The 18,228-nt window shown below is 37.2% G+C and overlaps 1 protein-coding gene across 2 annotated transcripts in view; it reads right to left on the bottom strand.

The window, feature by feature from the left end:
- Window positions 1–18,228, bottom strand: part of MECOM (MDS1 and EVI1 complex locus) — a 77,712-nt gene that overhangs the window by 36,901 nt on the left and 22,583 nt on the right. Inside the window, exons 3-6 of one of the 2 annotated variants that reach the window (XM_015821288.1) lie at window positions 14,760–14,862; window positions 14,408–14,624; window positions 10,228–10,375; window positions 7,138–7,294 (exon numbers count right to left, since the gene is read on the bottom strand). In XM_015821288.1, coding sequence (XP_015676774.1) covers window positions 7,138–7,294; window positions 10,228–10,375; window positions 14,408–14,624; window positions 14,760–14,808 — 571 coding nt within the window. In that variant the 5' untranslated portion in view covers window positions 14,809–14,862. Of the gene's footprint in view, window positions 1–7,137; window positions 7,295–10,227; window positions 10,376–14,407; window positions 14,625–14,759; window positions 14,863–18,228 lie in introns of those variants that run through there. The other variant, XM_015821287.1, reaches the window with a different exon arrangement.

Below are 18,228 nucleotides of genomic sequence, written 5' to 3'. Positions count from 1 at the left end.
TATCTTGATTCCACAATTCTTTTACCATTATCTTTTCCCTACTACCTACTCAGTATGTTTTAAACCATCTTAGGAGTAAGAACTCAGCCCAAGGTGAAATTTGCATATTTTCTGCTTATTAAACAAATGACCACTAAGTGTTGTTTTTAAGATGTTGCAGTGCATTCCACCATGTGGTTTCGATTTGAGCGAGCTGCAGAGTTCTTGAACATAGGAGGTGTGTAATTGTGTTGGTGAAGTGGTGCTGGGGAGCTTTGCTCCCAAGTCAAGCTAGCATACAGTAATGAGAGACAGTTGCCATAAACAGACAGAATAGACAAGGCATACTGTGTGGCCTCTTTGTTAGGAATTAGATATCTCTATTTGAGGTGACCCTGTACTCCAGCCACAAATGCTCAGAAAATCCTGTTCTGACATGCAATCTTTAAATTCTTTTGTTCTGTAATTACACGGCAATTATTCATAATTGTCCTGAGCAGTTTCTTTTCCTTGTCCATCATCCCCTGCATTTGAAAAATCACAGCCACTCTTTTAGTTACATCAGTAGTGGCAGAGGACACATTATGGAAGGTTAAAAAAGAAAAGAAAAGAAAAAAAAAGAGGAAGAAGTCTTTTCCAAAGTGATTTAATTTGAAAAGCTTTTCTTTTCTTTTCTTTAAAAAAACAACAACAATTGGAACCTCAGCTTATAAGCGGCCCCTATATGGCTAGAAGTTATTGTTCACCTAATTATTTTATTTTTACTAATATTAAAAAGACAACCCTGTGCTCCCGGGCAAGGGAACACAAATCTTTAAGCAGCAGTCATAACTGGCTCCAGTTAATTACGTTTTTGCTAGCTTAAATAAACCCGGCAGAAATAAATAAAAAAGGGAACCATTTCAGGAGCAGACCAAAAACCTCAGAGGGATTCTTTTAAGCCATTAAAAATCATGTTGATATATTATGGAGACTTAAGGCTCACACAGATTTGTTCAACTGCTCCCTTGATGAATATATGGCGTACGTTCTCGTATACTAAAAAAGTGAATTCATGAGCTTCAGGAAGCTGAATGTTGGCTCTCAAGAGCTTGAACCTTGAGTCCCCATGGGTTGATCTGAAATTGCAAGTTGGCCTCTCTCTCATTTACACTGGCTTCCTGTTTGACCCTACACCTTCACGCACTCCGTTTCTGCATATTCTGGCCTATCCGCACAGTGTAGCCAGCCTCAAATTTTGCTAATTGAGCTTGGCTCAGAGGTTGAAAGATCTGGACATTAAGTAAAAACCACAGCATACTAGTTCAACTTGATAGTGGAACAAAAGGAGCCAAGGAAGGGATTAGTAAGGATTCACATGATTGAAAAAACAACTTGAACTTCCCTGTGGTGAGATACATAAAACTCTAGAAATAAGGTTGAGTCACTTTCTTCCACATTGGATAGATCTAGGAAAATTCTCTTGATATGTTACCGCAAAACATTTTGTAATTTTCTTTTTCTTCCTGCTACTAAAAAAAACAAAAACAAATCAAACTTTAAGCCAGTCAAACATCTTTATTGTTTCAAGTCTGAATATTTTATTCTACTGTCATTCCAATAATATGTAATATTTGTACAGCCTACTGGCTGGGGAATCCTGGGAATTGAAGTCCAGACATATTAAAGTCACCAAGGTTGGGGAAAAAAAACCCCACTGGCCTATTGACTAAAACTAACCTGCTAAGTCTTTGCATCCAACAACTCTGGTTTCTCCACAGCCCAAGTCCCTGTGCTTCACTTCCAGAGATTGGAAATGGTAAAACTTCAGTGTCCCACCCTTTACTTGGCTCTTCCTTTCTTGGGAGATATATTTCTAGCACTCAATATCCTTGCTATCAACTTTTATATCTATCTCTTTAATTCTGGTTTCCAGATAGCAGGAGGTTCTTCAACATTAGAAGCCTTCTATTTGTTCATTTTATATTTAGATCTCTACCCTTCGCAAGACCACAACAATACAAAAACCACAACTGTACAAAACAATGAAGACAAAATTCCAGGTACAAAAGAACATTATTAATGTTAATTATTAACACCATCAAGTGTGAGAATATCACTCCCATACCAAAGATTAGAAGACATCCTGAACAACAGACTTAACTTCTAAAAATATATCCTTTTGACTCAATCTCATTTCATCTCTGTCCTTTAAACCAAGATGGATCAAGTCTTCTAACCCCTGAAAGCCCCTCAGACCATGACATTCTGAGCAAAAAAGTTCAAAACTAACATCCAAGCCTGAAAGTAGCCATGTCACATTCAAAGTCCAATCTAAACCCAGACCCACCTAATTATGGCATCTGACCCAATCTATTTTCTTACCTTCTCCCATAACAAAAATGTTACATGTGGCTGCTTTAACCCTTCTCTGATTCCTTTTTCTTTACACAATAGTGCACAATTTACATTCTTCAAAGCTTCCCCAAACGCAGAGGTTTTTCTCAACTGTAAAATCTTTTGCTCAGGAAGAATACTGCCATCAACATTTAGAAGGGACATGATGTTTAGAATGATCCATTTTCAACAGAATGAACATGCTGACCTCAGTTGGGACCAGAATTTACTTTGTAAGTTAGGATGTTTGTAAAGTGAGTCATCATGGTACTGAACCCAACGTTACAACAATTTTTAGCATGGTTGTTAAGTAACCAGTTTTTGATGGAACCTGGCTGGGAAGGTTACAAATCATGATTGCTGGATGCTGTAATTGTTTGATAAATGGGAGCCAGTTGCCAACCATGCAAATTGTGATCACCTGACTGCAGGTGTGGTTCAACATTCATAAGTGTGAGGTCATAAATCACTTTTACTGAGGCCACTGTAATTTTGAACCATTGTTAAATGAGGGTGGTAAGTTGAAGGCTATATGTATGCATTATAAATTGAAAACATTCCATCTTTTCATTCTCTGTGCTTCCTCCTTGTCACAAATGGTAGAAGGCCCTAGACTGTGTTACAGGCTTTTCCAAACTGGGTCACCTCTAGATGCTTTGGGTTCTAGCTTCCAGAATATCCACCTGGGCTGGAAATTGCTAGAATTGTAGCTAGAATTTCCATCCAACTGTAGAAGATGACCAGGCTGAGCCAAAGGGAGGAGTCAAATGCATCATCAGCCTCCAGTCCCTTCATGCCCACAAGAGATATAAGTCCAGCCAGGCTTGAATGTTGTTGATTCTTAACTATCACAAATTTGCCTTAACTATTACTAGTTCAGATTGTTGTAGAGAGCATTAGCATACAATAATATATTCATTTGAACTGCTTGGACTCCTGATTTCCTGCACCTGACACAACACATTTGAAGGGTTCCAGCTTCATCAAAGACAAAGAGGTACTTAATTTGTTCTGAAGACTCACAGGTGGATATGACATTGACACTAGAAGTCATACGGGCCACTAGATTATTGTGAAGTTGCACACATCGAAACACTAAGTTGTTTTAAATTAAAGCATAATTTGCCTTACTCTCTTACCAATCAATATTATACTGTATATTTCTCTACTGTGGCGAGCAAAGCCATCCTATTACATGACAAAGAAGTTCTCACTGAAAATCTTTATAGGCCAGACCTGGCAGTCTTATTCCATTAGTTTCTCCTTCTTCAACCTATTCATTTCTTGGTTAAGCCAGCCTCAACACCAACCTCTGCAAAGTGTAGCACCATAAAGCAAGGGTGGGGAGCCTGTGGTCTCTCAAAAGTACTGAGCTATCATTCCCAGCCTACCTCATATCGGCCATGCTGGTTGGAATGGTTGAGAACTGTAATTTGTCTCATCAGCTGTCTGCTTTTCATTTATGTGTTTTCATTTAATAAAATATGCTGTGTTGTTGTTGTTTTTTAAAAATGGACTTATGCAAATTTAGAAGCAACAAATTAAAATGGAAGCTCTTAAATGGCAAGGATTTTATATCACCCTAACTCTCAATGTGAATAGCCTGTGAAAATCTCTCTTTTGATGAAGATTCACTTTTTCTTTAGGAAAAGATTGCCAGAGGTTCTTTGAGCTTATTGTGAAATTAGCAACAGCCTGGAGCAAGTCCAGGGTTTTCAGTGGTTTGCTAGAGAGAAACTCACTTGGTGGAATCTTCTAACACTTTATTAGTCACATCCACCAGTAGCTCTCCTCTTCTTCCTGGAGCTACATTAAGAACAATAAATAAACTTACAAAAGGTTCAAAGCATAATTAGACTTAGATCCAGGGAAGGTTGCCAGAGCACACAATATAAAATGAGGTTATAAAAGTATTTCCAAAATTGCCCAAGGATTTTCAGATACTAATAAGCTTCTGAACATGAAGCCAACAGAGAAGTGCAACAGAGTTCTCTCTTCCATGAATAAGGACTGCTAAAAATACCCTGTGGTGAATTCTTACCCCTTTCCCATCTATTACACAAAATATAGTCATCACTGACAGCTTCTCTTCACCTTGTGTTTTCCAGATGTCAACTAGGAATTCTGCAAGTGTGGGACTAACACAACTGGACACTTATTCCATTGTGGGGATTCTTCGTGCTCTCTGGGCTGGATTGTTTTCTTGCAGATGTTTCAATGCACTGAGTATGTTATCTAGTTTGGCAACGAAATGTCTTCAATGAAAACCCTGCTCAGAGTGTACTATAAATACTCCACAGTTCAACTTTGTGCTACAAATATTCTCTTCTATTAGAATAGAATAGAATAGAATAGAATAGAATAGAATAGAATAGAATAGAATAGAGCTGGAAGGGACCTTGGAGGTCTTCTAGTCCAGCCCCCTGCTCAAGCAGGAAAACTATACCATTTCAGACAAGTGACTGTCTCGTCTCTTCTTAAAAATCTCCAGTGATGGAGTGCCCACGCTCTTATTCTAAGTAGCTGCATTGATTAGAAGTATGAATTACTGTAAGTAGAGGTGTGCTGCATGGACTTAATGATAAGGAGAGAGAATCTGCCATGGCAGTATTACTTCAGGTCTACTCACTTGAAATTCCTTATGGGTTCCTTCTTTCCTTTCCTTGGTACTATGCCTTACCCTTCACTACCAATGCTGCTACTAGCTCACAGAAGTTACTCATCACAATCTCATTTCATAGCTTTTGAGCTTCTTGAATTTCAAAAGAAAAGACTGAAGTAGATTGTAAATACAAATACACGACTCTTATAGGTAGAGTGCAAATATCCCATTAACTGGGGTAGCCCTTTGGAACATCGTACCCATTGATGTGTGATCCATACCCACCCTTTTGACCTGTCTCTGTCAGCTAGCCTGGGACCCCAACAGGAGTGCACCATTCTGGAGGTAGTGACTGAATTTGGAAAGACCTCCATTTCTCCCCATTTATTTCATGCTTCCCTACTGACCATCTTTTAACAGTATTGATCACTGTTGTTACTTTTTGCCTTATTATTTTAATTGTGTAGTAGTTTTAATGCTTGTAGACTGCTTGGAGTTGTCTATGGACAAGACAGGCAGCACATAAATTTAATAAATGAATAAACAAAAAAACTAGAGTATCGTATCTTTTTGAGAATCATAATTATTTCTGATAGCCAAGTGCACATGAAGCCAAGAGCCAATTCACCTAATTTTTCTAGTACAGGGAAAATGGCTATTGTGGGTTTTGTTTTGTTTTTTGCTTCAATGGATATTTTCATCACCTACCACTCCATAGGTACGGCATGAATTTAATTTATACAAAAATACAAATGCATGTGTTGGTGTTCAATTCTATGATAAAAAAATGTGCAGAGAAATAAAAATAACACATTGCGGGAAGACAAAAAATTGAAATGACATAGGACTATAGCTCTGATTATATAGAGATAATAAAATTGCAGTTAAGTAGCTCCAGATTCTCTACAAGTAACATGTTTGCCAATCACAGTATGCCATTTGTGATTTTAATCATGGTTTGTTTGAAAAAAGCTGAAGATAGTTTTACAGAGAAATAAAATAACCATGAATCATTGCACCAATTCCTGATTTGTTTTAGCAATAGCACTTAAACTTATATATCACTTCAGTTTTCAGAGACAGCATATTGCCCCCAAAAATCTGAGTCCTCATTTGACCGACTTCGGAAGGATGGAAGGCTGACTCAATCTTGAAACTTGAGCTGTTCAGAATTGAGCAGTGAGCATTGAATTAGCCTGCAATATTGCATTCTAACCACTGTGCCACCACGGCTCTTGTTTCCCACTCTTTTTAGTTGCTCTCATTTTGTATCTCAGTGGATTAGTTAGTGGGATAGAAAAACAAATTAGGAATAAACAAAGAAGCCACAAACAAACCAAGCATCTTCACCTGTACAGCATGATAATCTACAGTGGCAGTCCAGATACAAACTGATTTACTGCACTAAAATAAATTGTGGTTTATTAACTGATTCTATTAGCACACTAACAAACATACCCATTTATGACCTAGCTTTATGTACGAACCCAGACAAAACCAAGTTATTTTTCAAACCACCACTATCTAACTGTATGTCCATACAGCCACAAAAAAACTTCACTGGGTTGAGGAGAGAATAGTGTGTGAAGAGAATGTCAAAAAGGAATTAGCTGACCTAGAGCCAAAGAATTAAGTTTAACTCGAAAGAAATCCAGTCTGCATAGGATTAATTTAGTTGGATACATCATAGGAACCACTTAAACCCAATCAAATAAGCTCTTCTGCAAACACAGTTCTCCAAGAAAGACACTGAAAGAAACAATAGCTCAAATCAAGAAGACTTCATTTACAGAATCCACTGCCGAAACCTGATAGCACAGAACATATACCCCAAATCTTGATTGGTTAAACGTAATCTACTGCTACTCGGATGGCCAACAGGGTAAAGATCTAGGAATGCCTAGAGACTTGCTAATGCTTTCTTAATGAATGGCTTTATGGGCAGAGATAAGTGATTGGCTATTTTATTTATTTATCTTGCTATTTATGTAACCCAACTTCACATCCCAGTCCACCAAATCTGTTTCCCAAATGATTTATTTTGAGCCAGTTAGTGGGACTGTGTACTGCCTGAACTTCTGGGAAGGAGAACTGACTGGGGAGGTGCTGTTGGGTTAAATACGTTATGGGAATATTTTGCTCAAGGACACAAGAACAATAGATGCTGAGCAAAGACTTACATATAAAAGGCTTGACACTGCTGTGGATATGTTTGTGCTGTTTGAGGCCTGAAGAAGTGGCAAATGTTTTACCGCACTCTGGACAAGCATGCGCACGAGCCCCAACATGCTGCGAACGAATGTGCCTCTGGAGGTTGCTGGGGTCTGTGAAAACCTGCTAGGAAATGAGTACTTATTAAACAAGAGATTTGAATGCAAACAATTGCAAATAATAATAATAATAATAAGCACATTTGATCTAACACCCTTCTGGAACCAAGAGTCATTTAATGAGGAAAAAAGGGAAAGAGTTGTTTTGTGAATCCAGTTAAATCAGTAAGTCAGAAGATGGGAAAGGTGACCTTGAGGGCATATCTATGGTTATTCATTTAAAGTAGTGTCAAGACCATTTAAAGCTTATGGCTCCCATCCAAGAAAATCCTGGAAACTAATTCTGTAATAGAACCAGGGCCTTCTGGCAGCAAATGGTCAATCTTCAGAAACCTACTGTATAGCACTCTGGGTCCTTAACAGGATGTACAAGTAATTAAACTAATACTCAGGAGCTGTCAACTACCTCCATAAATTGCCTTTTCTTCCTCTGTGTTGTTAAGCAGGGTATACAGGTAGTCTGTATACAGGGTATACAGAATTACAGGTAGTCTTCAACTTATGACCACAGTTGAGCCCAAAATCTATGTTGCCGAGTGAGAAATTTGTTAGATGATTGTTAATTTGTTAAATTTTGTCCCATTTTACGACTTTTCTTACCACGTTTGTTAAGTGAACTGCAGTTGTTAAATAAGTAACACGGTTGTTAAGTGAATCTGGTTTCTCCATTGACCTTGCTCGTCAGAAGTAGCAAAAGGGGATCACATGACTCTGGGACATTGCAACCATCATAAATATGAGTCAATTGTCAAGCATCCAAATGTAAATCATGCGATCATGGGGTTGCTGCAACGGTCATAAGTGGGAAAAAGGGTCACAAGTCACTTTTTTCAGTGCCGTTGTAACTTCGAATGGTCACCAAACGAACTGTTGTAAGTCAAGGAATACCTGTAGTGGAAGATCAGCAATCTTTTCTATCATTTGGACTGTGGTTCTCTAAGGCACAAAGAGATTTGGCTTTAGAGATTATCCCTACTATTCTTTACAGTCTTAAGTGTTTGTTTCCATTTCACTGAATTAGAAACCATTACCCAAAGTTCTCTTCAACAGCCCCAATTCTAATCAACAGAGTTATACAGTCCTGATCTGGTGAGACTTGTTCTCTTGTACATTTGGGACCTCAGCCGTAATCATCTCCTTTTCCCCATCTTCTTCCTCAATTTATCTTTTTTTAATGATTCATAATGATGAATCATTAAAAGTTGAGTCGCCGTAATTTATGCATATCTTTAAAATGTATAGAATTTGCAACTAATTAACCACACATTAATTAACTTAATTAACCCACTTCTCAATATCCTTATAAAAATGTTATGCTAGAATCTGTCAAGAAGTCATACACATTATATGAGTTTCAGTTTTGACACCAATGGTTTTGACATTCATACTGTGGCACTTCTGTTGATATAATCAGTACTTTGTTAGGAATTAAGCATTCATTCGTCTAAATTACTATCACTAAATTTCACAAATTAACAGGGCTCCTCAATCCTTAACAGGTAGTCTTCAATTTATGATGGTAATTGAATCTGGAATTATAGTTATACGTTGTGTCAGTCATTAAACAGGTCATTTGCAGGAACTAAATAATAGTTTCCAGGAAAAAAAGCATTGTAAATCACGTTCATTTGACTGTGGGATGCTGCAAACATCCATTAATATAGGCCAAGTGCTAAGTGCCTACAGGGGGAAGCAGCCACTGGAACTTCGAATTTGGGGTAAATATCTTTTCTGAGGGGTCCACTGTAGTTTTCATAAATTGCTAGTCATAAGTCAAGGACTATCTGTACATACACGTTATCCTTTTAGCAAACTGAATTAGACGCTATTGAAGCAGGATAGGCTTCAGATGAATACTGTCCCGCTTACAAAAAAAACTAAACAAAACACCAGATAAAACTTCATCTATAAAATCTGCATTATTAAGGAGAAACCTCAGTCCCAGATCTTCTAAGGGCATTTTATCTTTTATCGTGTAGCCATGAATCATTTATACATGAGAAATCATTTCAAACCTACACTTTTAAAACAAGTGGGATAGATTTTACATCTCTTTATCTCATGTGCAAACCAGAACAAGTATATTTTAATATCCATTTTTATTAAATTCTGAGATTCTTTATTTTTTAAACCTGTGGAGTATTTAAAATCTGTACATCATAAAAGTGAATGTGTGTTTATTTTAAAACACACATGAATTTTCCTGCATAATACATAAAAGAAGAAATGGAACAAAGCTACAGTGAACATAAAAATCAATGAATAATGTTAAATTATCTTAACTTGAAGCCATCATATTGTCAAGAAAACTGTGGATTGGTCTGTGAGTTGAGCTCGAAAGGACACTTTACGAATTAACCCATTGGTCATCTGAATAGTGCAAATGGGTATGGAATCTACTTGGAACTGCTGAATGGATTGTGTTGTAAACAGGAGATAGGCAGTGTCGTATCACTCCCCCTCTGTTGAGAAAGGGCTGTTCAATCTCAATGAAGATGGCCTCTTTGATCCCTCATCAAACCAACAGTCCCCGGTTTGTGGACTTTGCTGTCTTCAAAAGAGGGGCCTTTGATCCACTTGACCAATTTGGTCAACAGAGGGGGGATCAGCAATTCCAAGAAGATTCCACACCCTTTGCACTATTCAGATGACCCTGAGAGCACAGATAAATCTCCACGTGGCCTCAACCATTCTCAGAAAGAGTACCAACGTCCAGATTACTGCGAGGAATATAAATCCTTCCATCCTCCACCATTCAGTCAGAACCGAAAAAGCTTCTTGGATGAGAAGAGAAATGTCTAGTTGCCTTTTGAAAAAAAAGCACCTTTGGAACAACCATGACTTGGATGACTGGAAATCTCCATAGACATAAAGGCTATACTATTGTTCTAAATACCACAAAACAGAAACCGTCCCAGGCATCCTTCAAATTCACTGTACCTTGGCGCAGTTTTCACATTCGTAGTGCTTCCCGCTATCATGGGACATCTGGTGACGTATCAAGTTTGATTTCCAGTTAAAGGCCTTGGAACATTGATCACACTTATATTCCCGTTCTTCTGTGTGGGACAGCATGTGCTTTTCCAAGCTGTAGAGGTATAACAAAAAATCTCTATAAGATTGAATCAAAATAGGGTTATTGTTTTTCCTATTACACCCAAGCAATCAGATACAAAGAACAAATGTTATTTCAGTTCAGAGAACTGAAAAAAATCAATCAGAGCATAATTAGAACTTTCTTTTCTGTGGGTGGTCTAATTAACCTTAATAATTTCATTGGGAAGTCTCTAGTCTTTATTTTTAAAAAGACATATTTTTATTTATGATTTCAGTTCAGATCAAAGGGGGAAATGAAGAAATATTAAACAAAAGGAAGGGAAGGCATTCCTGGAGCATCAGAATTCTGTAATAAAAGCCCTGTTTAAAGACTAAATGGGGGAACCCCTTTTTAAAATTATTTATTTGAATAACACATTTGATTTTACATCCTTGGAAGCTTTTTTGTGTCTTAATGGAAATAGTTTGGAGTAATGGTTAAAGCTTTGGACTTGGTTTGGAGACACCCAAATTTGTGTTCACCTTCAGCCATGGAACTTCACTGAATAACTTTGGGCTGGTCATAGTCTGTCAATCCAGAATTTCTCGCAGAATTTCTGTTAGGGGGTTAAAATGAAAACAGTTCCCCAATGAAGCTACCTTGAAGTCCTCAAGAAAGAACGGGACAAAGATGCTGTACATTCAACCATTCAATCATCCCAGGCAGAAAAAAAAGATGTTTGTCATGTTTGATTTCTTTTCTTAATTAACAGGAGATGATCCAAAGACACGCTCTAAAAGATGTTTTTCCATTTTCTTCATGCCTCTCCTGACTTCCTTTATCCAATCAGTCCAGAAAAAAAATAACGTTTTATATCAACACGTAAAGACCAAACCTCTTCGTCTTATTTTTACTTTTTAGATTGTGTTTTATTTTAGCTTGACATTAGAGTACCTTCGCATACTCTGTTTTTATTGTATCAGTTTTAGTGCTCTCAGTAATTCTTTACTGTTCAAAAATCTTTTTTTTGTGAAAAAGTGGGCATGCTCTTAACAAACTAATAAACAAAAGGCCTTCTCTTGCTTTTATATTCATTCACGTCTCAAGACTCCGATCGGTTATATTTAGTTACAAGTCAGGATTTAACATTACTGTTGTTTTCTTTTAAAATCAATCATCTGAAATTTATTGTCACCTACTCCTTATTATTCCATTGCTAGCTCATGATATGTTCAAGAATCTTTCTTATTAATTACAAATGCCCCCAAGCATATGTGCTTGTCCCAGCAATTCCATCTGTGGCTCAAATTTTTTTTTAATAGAATATTTTCTTCATACCTTTCTGTCTTGAATTGTTTCTGTCATGTATTGGCTTTTAAATAATTTAAACGTTTTTCAGAGGAACTGCCCTGTTTCTCATTTTTCCCTTTCCTTACGGGAAAAGTATGATTTCTCTTCTTCTGATTTTTTTTTCTCCCGCTGGCTTTTGTTCTGAGCCTTTAATACCCTCACTGGCTTTCCCAAAAGAAGAAGGGGCTTTTAAGCACAAGAAATGTACAATAATCATCCATCTGTTCTGCAAAGGCCAGACATCTCTCCTCAAGGTTGTATTTCTGTTAGGGATATGCAATTTCTAGCAGTCGACGTGTTCAGATGAATACTCAGAAGAGACTTCTCGCCTGAAAATCACTTTCCATTTATACTTCAACTCTCACTCCACACTCCAGTTTCATGATGGACAAGAATCTAAATTACTTCTCAGGTCAACAGTGCCCCCAAACCTTAAAACCTGGGATGTTATTTATAAATTAACGCAATTGTTAATACTGTTCTACAAGGAAGTCTTCTAAAAAAAATCACTTCTTCCTTTTCTCCATACATCAACTTTAGATGTCTACAATCCCAAGCACCAATTTGTAGTTGTGATGCAGCCACAGGAAAAGGGAAAGAATTATAGATTATCTCCAAACATTTGGCTGAACCTCCTGAGAATTCTCAGCCCTATGATCAATTGATTCAATGACTCTTAAAAGGATGAAAATAGGTGAAATGTTATGACTCTTTCCAATTATATTTTACAGACTGATTTGTGAGAACCTGTTTTTATATTGCTCAAAGGTATGGTGGTTTTCTGATCCTTCTGGGGTTCAGAGTTAGGACTGCTACAAATGATTTTAAAAAAGTTATTAGGCCCATCTATTACCCTGAGTTTTCCAAGAAAGGAAGGGCTTAGCATGCGTTCAAAATGTTGAGTAGGAAGTATTTCCTTCCCTGTAGTCTAACTCTGTATTCGGATGATAATTGCTTACCCAATTATTTCTTTAATCAATAGATCCATTTTTCATATTTGCTCATTTTGAGATATCTGATCATTGTTTTGATAGGACTCATAACTATTGCCAACAATAAGTGACTGAATACTATGGCATATTTTTTTATTATGTTCTTATATCACTAGTCTTTGTAATGACTAAATATTTATAACATATGATTGCTATTAAAATACCATTAATCAGTATTTCAATATTTAATCCATCATTTTATATAAATGAATGATATAAAAACATGGTTTAATTCATCAATTATTTTTCTTAATAGAGCAATATTTTAGTATTTCTTATTAAAATTACACTGAACAAATACCATATTTAAAATATTTATAAAATGCATGCAACTAGCATTATTATGTCTCCTTTCAAAATAGAAAAACTATTTCTGTTAGCTCAGATCTTATTTTTAGCCATAAATATTTATTCTAACACAATGTATAGATCGTTCAGTTAATGACTAAAATGAGATATCTTTAATTCGGTGGCTGTACTAAGCCCATATTTATCTTGATTAGAACTTCGTATTCTCCACCAAGCTAACACTCTTCACAAAAACAGAGTGCTGAGACACATAGACAAAAAAATAGATATACTTAGTTCTGCTTAATTCTTCTCTCTTTTGGCAATGGACAAAGCTTTTCAACATACTGATGTTCTCTTTTGCCAAACTCTTAACACCTTTTGTTTCAGTTATACTTTCTTAAAAAGCTCATAAAAACACATGAAAGGACCTTATATGATACCTGAATCATGTAACTAAGATAGAATGCCAGCCTTCCCAAGTGAACCAGACAGAAATTCAACCAGATGAGCTAATTCTACTTTATTATAAGCCTATATTAACAGAATATGCTTAGAGCTCAAAGCATTGTTAGAGACTCCACACACCCACTTTATGGTCTGTTTCTCTTGCTCCCCTCTGGGAGGAGGTTCGGAAGTATTTCTAGTAGGACTACCTGATTCTGCAATAGCTTTGTTCCCTATGCCATCTGTTTGGTAAACTCGCAAGATTCATTTTTCTCACCATGCACCTGTGAACTAGACTGTGTTGTTTCTCTGTGTCATATAATATATGTGGCTATATACATAATTCTGCATTTATTTATTTTTGTCATATTTATGTAGTCTATATTGGAGATGGTGACCCTTTGAGAGCTGTATGCAACGAAATTTCATTTTAACGTGTGCCAATTAGTGTACATTCAAAGTGGCAATAAAGTTATTCTATTCTATTCTATTCTATTCTATTCTAAAAATCTCCCAGCATTTCCTTTATAGCCTGAGAAATTATGGAGATTCATTTCTGAATCTCTTTATCTACCCATTATGCAGCTGCAGGCTATACCCTCTCTTATCTTATTGTTCGCATTTCTTCCCCCAATCTCCCATTTCTGCATATCATTACTTGGAAGGAGTTTCAGCAGAGGAAAATATCAGATTTTGCTTTTAAAGAAAACATTTTCAGGATGATAAATTTGATGCTCAATGTTATTACACCTCAATATTATAGATGTGGAAGCCATACAGTCCAACCCCCATCTCAGTGCAGATATATAGATGCTCAGTGCAGCTCCTTTAACAGATGACCATCCAAATTCTGCTTGAAAACTTCCAACAACTGACAACTGATTGTTCTCACGTAGCAGGGGCTGTCTGTTCATATAGTATTATAGTGTAAAACTGACTTTTGATCTGTTAGAAAGCTATTGCTTACATATAACTGATTTTTTTTAAAAAAATCCCCAGCCCCTACCTTTGCACATCAGAGAATACTTGGTCGCACTCTTTGCATTCCTGGATGTCATGCATATCATGGAGATCATTCTCCTTGTCAAGTTTTGGCTGAAATTCTTCATCCACCATTGAAAATGCTGAGTGGTGAGTGCTGCAGGGGAATTTCTGATGGTCTACCAGTTCTGCTTTGGACTCAAACAGCTGGTCACAATCTTCACACCTATACTGACGCTCCTCTGTAAAGTAAATAAGTTGGCAAATGAGTTGTAGTTCGCAATAGATTTCTGCTAATTGAAGAGGGCAAATTTACTCTAAAGGTTAGGGAGTTTCTGGCAGAAATACTTGAGAATCTTCTAAAAGGAACTGCTAACCATGAATGTCAGGAGCCATCTCTTCATGTAAATAATTGTCGGTCTTCATGAACAGAAGGAGTTCTTCTCCAGCTTCAATGTTTCTTACTACTCTGTAGTATATCTGAAAGACAAAATTGCAGATGAAAGACCAAGAAGAACAAGCAAAGAGAAACAGATAGAGCCAGTTTTTACAAATTTGGGGTTGCAATCCTAGATGTGAGCAAAAATAGAATTGGTAGCTCAAGTACATCTGCTGTAGTTGGTCCTCAGTTATTTCATCAAATAAGCTAGCAAAGTTTGGAGTAACATTTGGTTGAAAATTACTGGTTGGAAATTAAAAGTGTATCATGGTAGGATTCATACAGAAGTATTTCATTTTGCACACAGTAACTTGAGAAATTATTGAAAAGTAAAAAAACAGAAGCCAATGCAAAACAAAATATTATTTTTAAAAAATGTCCTGCTATACCAGTGGTGGCGAACCTGTGGCACGGGTGCCAGAGGCGGCACTCAGAGCCCTCTCTGTGGGCACGCGTGCCGTCGCCCCAGTCCTAGGCCTTCAGCTGGGTTTTATAAAACCTTTTCGCTTTAGGCCTCCGCCACTGTGTGGGGAAAAAAAAAGGTTCAGTCAGTCAATTTCAACTTCTTGCAGGAACAAAAAAGATCTTGCAAAGTAGGAATTGATTGATTCAACTTTTTAGTCCCACCCAGTCTGCCGTTACCGCCGCAGCCACGCCCACCCAATGGGCCACACCCACCCAATTAGCCACACCCACCCAATGGGCCACACCCACCCGGCACCCGACGATGCATAAGTGGGTTTTGGGTTGCAGTTTGGGTACTCGGTCTCTAAAAGGTTCGCCATCACTGTGCTATACTATATCTTCCATAAGGACTCACGTACCTCGCCTAATAAAATACATGGAAAATACTGATCTCTTTTATGTAAAGTTGCAGTTATCAGATCAGTATGAAGTAGTATCTTTGAATGTAGCAACATTTTGTTACACTGTATGCAAAATTAGGCAGACTCTAATTGCTGACTGAGAAATAATCACCACTAAATACAATATATTATCTGTTTTTTCATTTTCATTTTTTTTACTTTTGTTTTAAATGCTTTTATTTGTAATGCTGGTCTATCACAGTGATAAAGATTGATTGACTGATTTCTTTAAAATATTCTCATAATTGGGCTGTGTGACAATCACAATATTATGAATGTTCATTAACAAATCAGAAATCTTCCTATTATAGGAGATATCCAAGCAGTTCATTGGAAAAAGCCTACTTTCTTCTTGGTTAGCCGAACAAGGAAATTAATACATTCAAATACAAATTCTTCTTATCTGACAAATGATGATAGCATCTATTCAAGCTTGACTGTTCCCAGAAAGTTAAGCAACTCTGTATGGGAAACCACCAGGAAATAAAACACACAGAGAGAGAGAGAGAGAGAAAGAGAGAGGGAGACACACACACTTTCTAGAAGAAGCCAAATGACAAATGACTTCCATGAAGCCTTTGGAGTAAGGTGCTTTATAAATCTTACCTAAAACTATAAGTTACCAAGAAAACTATACAGTTGGATACAAGTGGGCTGGAAACTTTACAACATTTGTAGATGTTGTTGGACTGAATGTCCCAACCACAAATCTTATTATCTGAGGCTGATGTTGAATTACAGTCCAATAACATATCAGGGTTCTGAAACGTAAGGAAAACAAATGCAAAGATCCAGTGCCATTACAGCAATATTTCACTGGACCTCATATCTTCTCAAAGCAAAGCCTCAAGTCCATTTCAGCAAAAGAGCTGTTGTAATAGAAAGATATTCTCTTAATGTCAAATAGTTAATGCACCAGGCTGGAAGTCAGGAGACTGTGAGTTCTAGTCCTGACTTAGTCGTGAAAGCCAGACACTCTCTTCTCAGCCAACCTACCCCACAAGATTGCTATTGTGGGGGGAAAAGGAGGAGGAAGGAATATTAGGTATGTTCACCGCCTTGAATTATTTATAAAAATTATATAGCTGGCATATAAATGAATAAATGACAGGATAACAACCATTCTCTATCCTTTCTTGTGGTCAGAAAATTACACAATGCCCTTCTAAGCCTAATGGGAGGCATATTTTGCTGTTATTCAAATGAGATGGAAGCAAGCACAGGGAGAGAGAAGAAGCAGACCTAAGGATAAAAAAAGTTCTACTTTTCAGAACTCAAAGGTAAGACAGAGGCTTTTTATCGCCATCACTTATGGCAAAAGTTCAATTGGAATGCAAGAAAAACAAATCCCATTATGTATCATGTAATTCTTCCAAAACTCCAGTAGGTGGCTCTAAAACACAATTGTTTATTTTCTGAGAAAAAGCCTGACCACAATTAAAGGGGTTTTTGGGGGGGGGGGGAGGCGAAGGAAGGAACCCCCAAATTTAGAAAGATCTTAATGAGCAATGCTTCAGGTTTCTTTCTTTCTTTCTTTCTTTCTTTCTTTCTTTCTTTCTTTCTTTCTTTCTTTCTTTCTTTCTTTCTCCCTTCCCTTCCCTTCCCTTCCCTTTTCTCTTCTTCCCTTCCCTTCCCTTCCCTTCCCATCCCTTCCCTCTCCTCTTCTTTCCTTTCCTTTCCTTTCCTTTCCTTTCCAGGTCGACAAGTATGGAATGATGTTGGGGGAGGAATTTGAGTATCAATATCACATTTTCACACAATGATTACTTTTCAAAAAAAATCAAAAACTATATGGGAAAAAAAGCATTAATCACAACACAAGCAGGCTGACTACCGTAACCTACGCATGTTTTCCCAATAAAAACAGAAACCAGGGACTTCTGGACCTTTCACTCCCACTATTGTCAACTCCCTTTTCCTCCCTCAGAGCTATCTTTGCCAAACCATCTTTTGGGTTTCTAATATATATATATTCTCTCCCACCATCACTACTTTCCACATGCTCACACAAAAGATAAATGCTTCCAAGTAGCATGTTTCATTCCTGAAATCTATTTCCCTCAAGAACACAATGGCATTCTCTCTCTACAATCTGAATTACCTCTCTTGTTGGCAGCTCTCAAAGGTTTAAGTTATTAGCTTCCTTTCCAACAGCCTGCTGACATTTGAATGGTGACATATTAGAACTTCACAGCAAGGTCTCACAAAGAAAAATGCTGCCTTAACACGTACACATAAAAAGGGTGGGTTTTTTCCCCTGTTTTGTTTTCTTTTTAAAGGAGAGGAAACACTACGATATTGCACACTTTTAAGGTCTGATTCTGCTCACCTCTATCCTGCACGAAGAAGAAGAAGAAGAAGAAGAAGAAGAAGAAGAAGAAGAAGAAGAAGAAGAAGAAGAAGAAGAAGAAGAAGAAGAAGAAGAAGAAGAAGAAGAAGAAGAAGAAGAAGAAGAAGAAGAAGAAGAAGAAGAAGAAGAAGAAGAAGAAGAAGAAGAAGAAGAAGAAGAAGAAGGAGGAGGAGGAGGAGGAGGAGGAGGAG

This window comes from Protobothrops mucrosquamatus, unplaced genomic scaffold (assembly GCF_001527695.2).
Source record: "Protobothrops mucrosquamatus isolate PMUCROS unplaced genomic scaffold, P.Mucros_1.0 scaffold1296, whole genome shotgun sequence".
NCBI classification, from domain to species: Eukaryota; Metazoa; Chordata; class Lepidosauria; order Squamata; family Viperidae; genus Protobothrops; species Protobothrops mucrosquamatus.
Note: the sequence above shows the minus strand (reverse complement) of the source record. Positions and strands in the feature narration are given on the sequence as shown.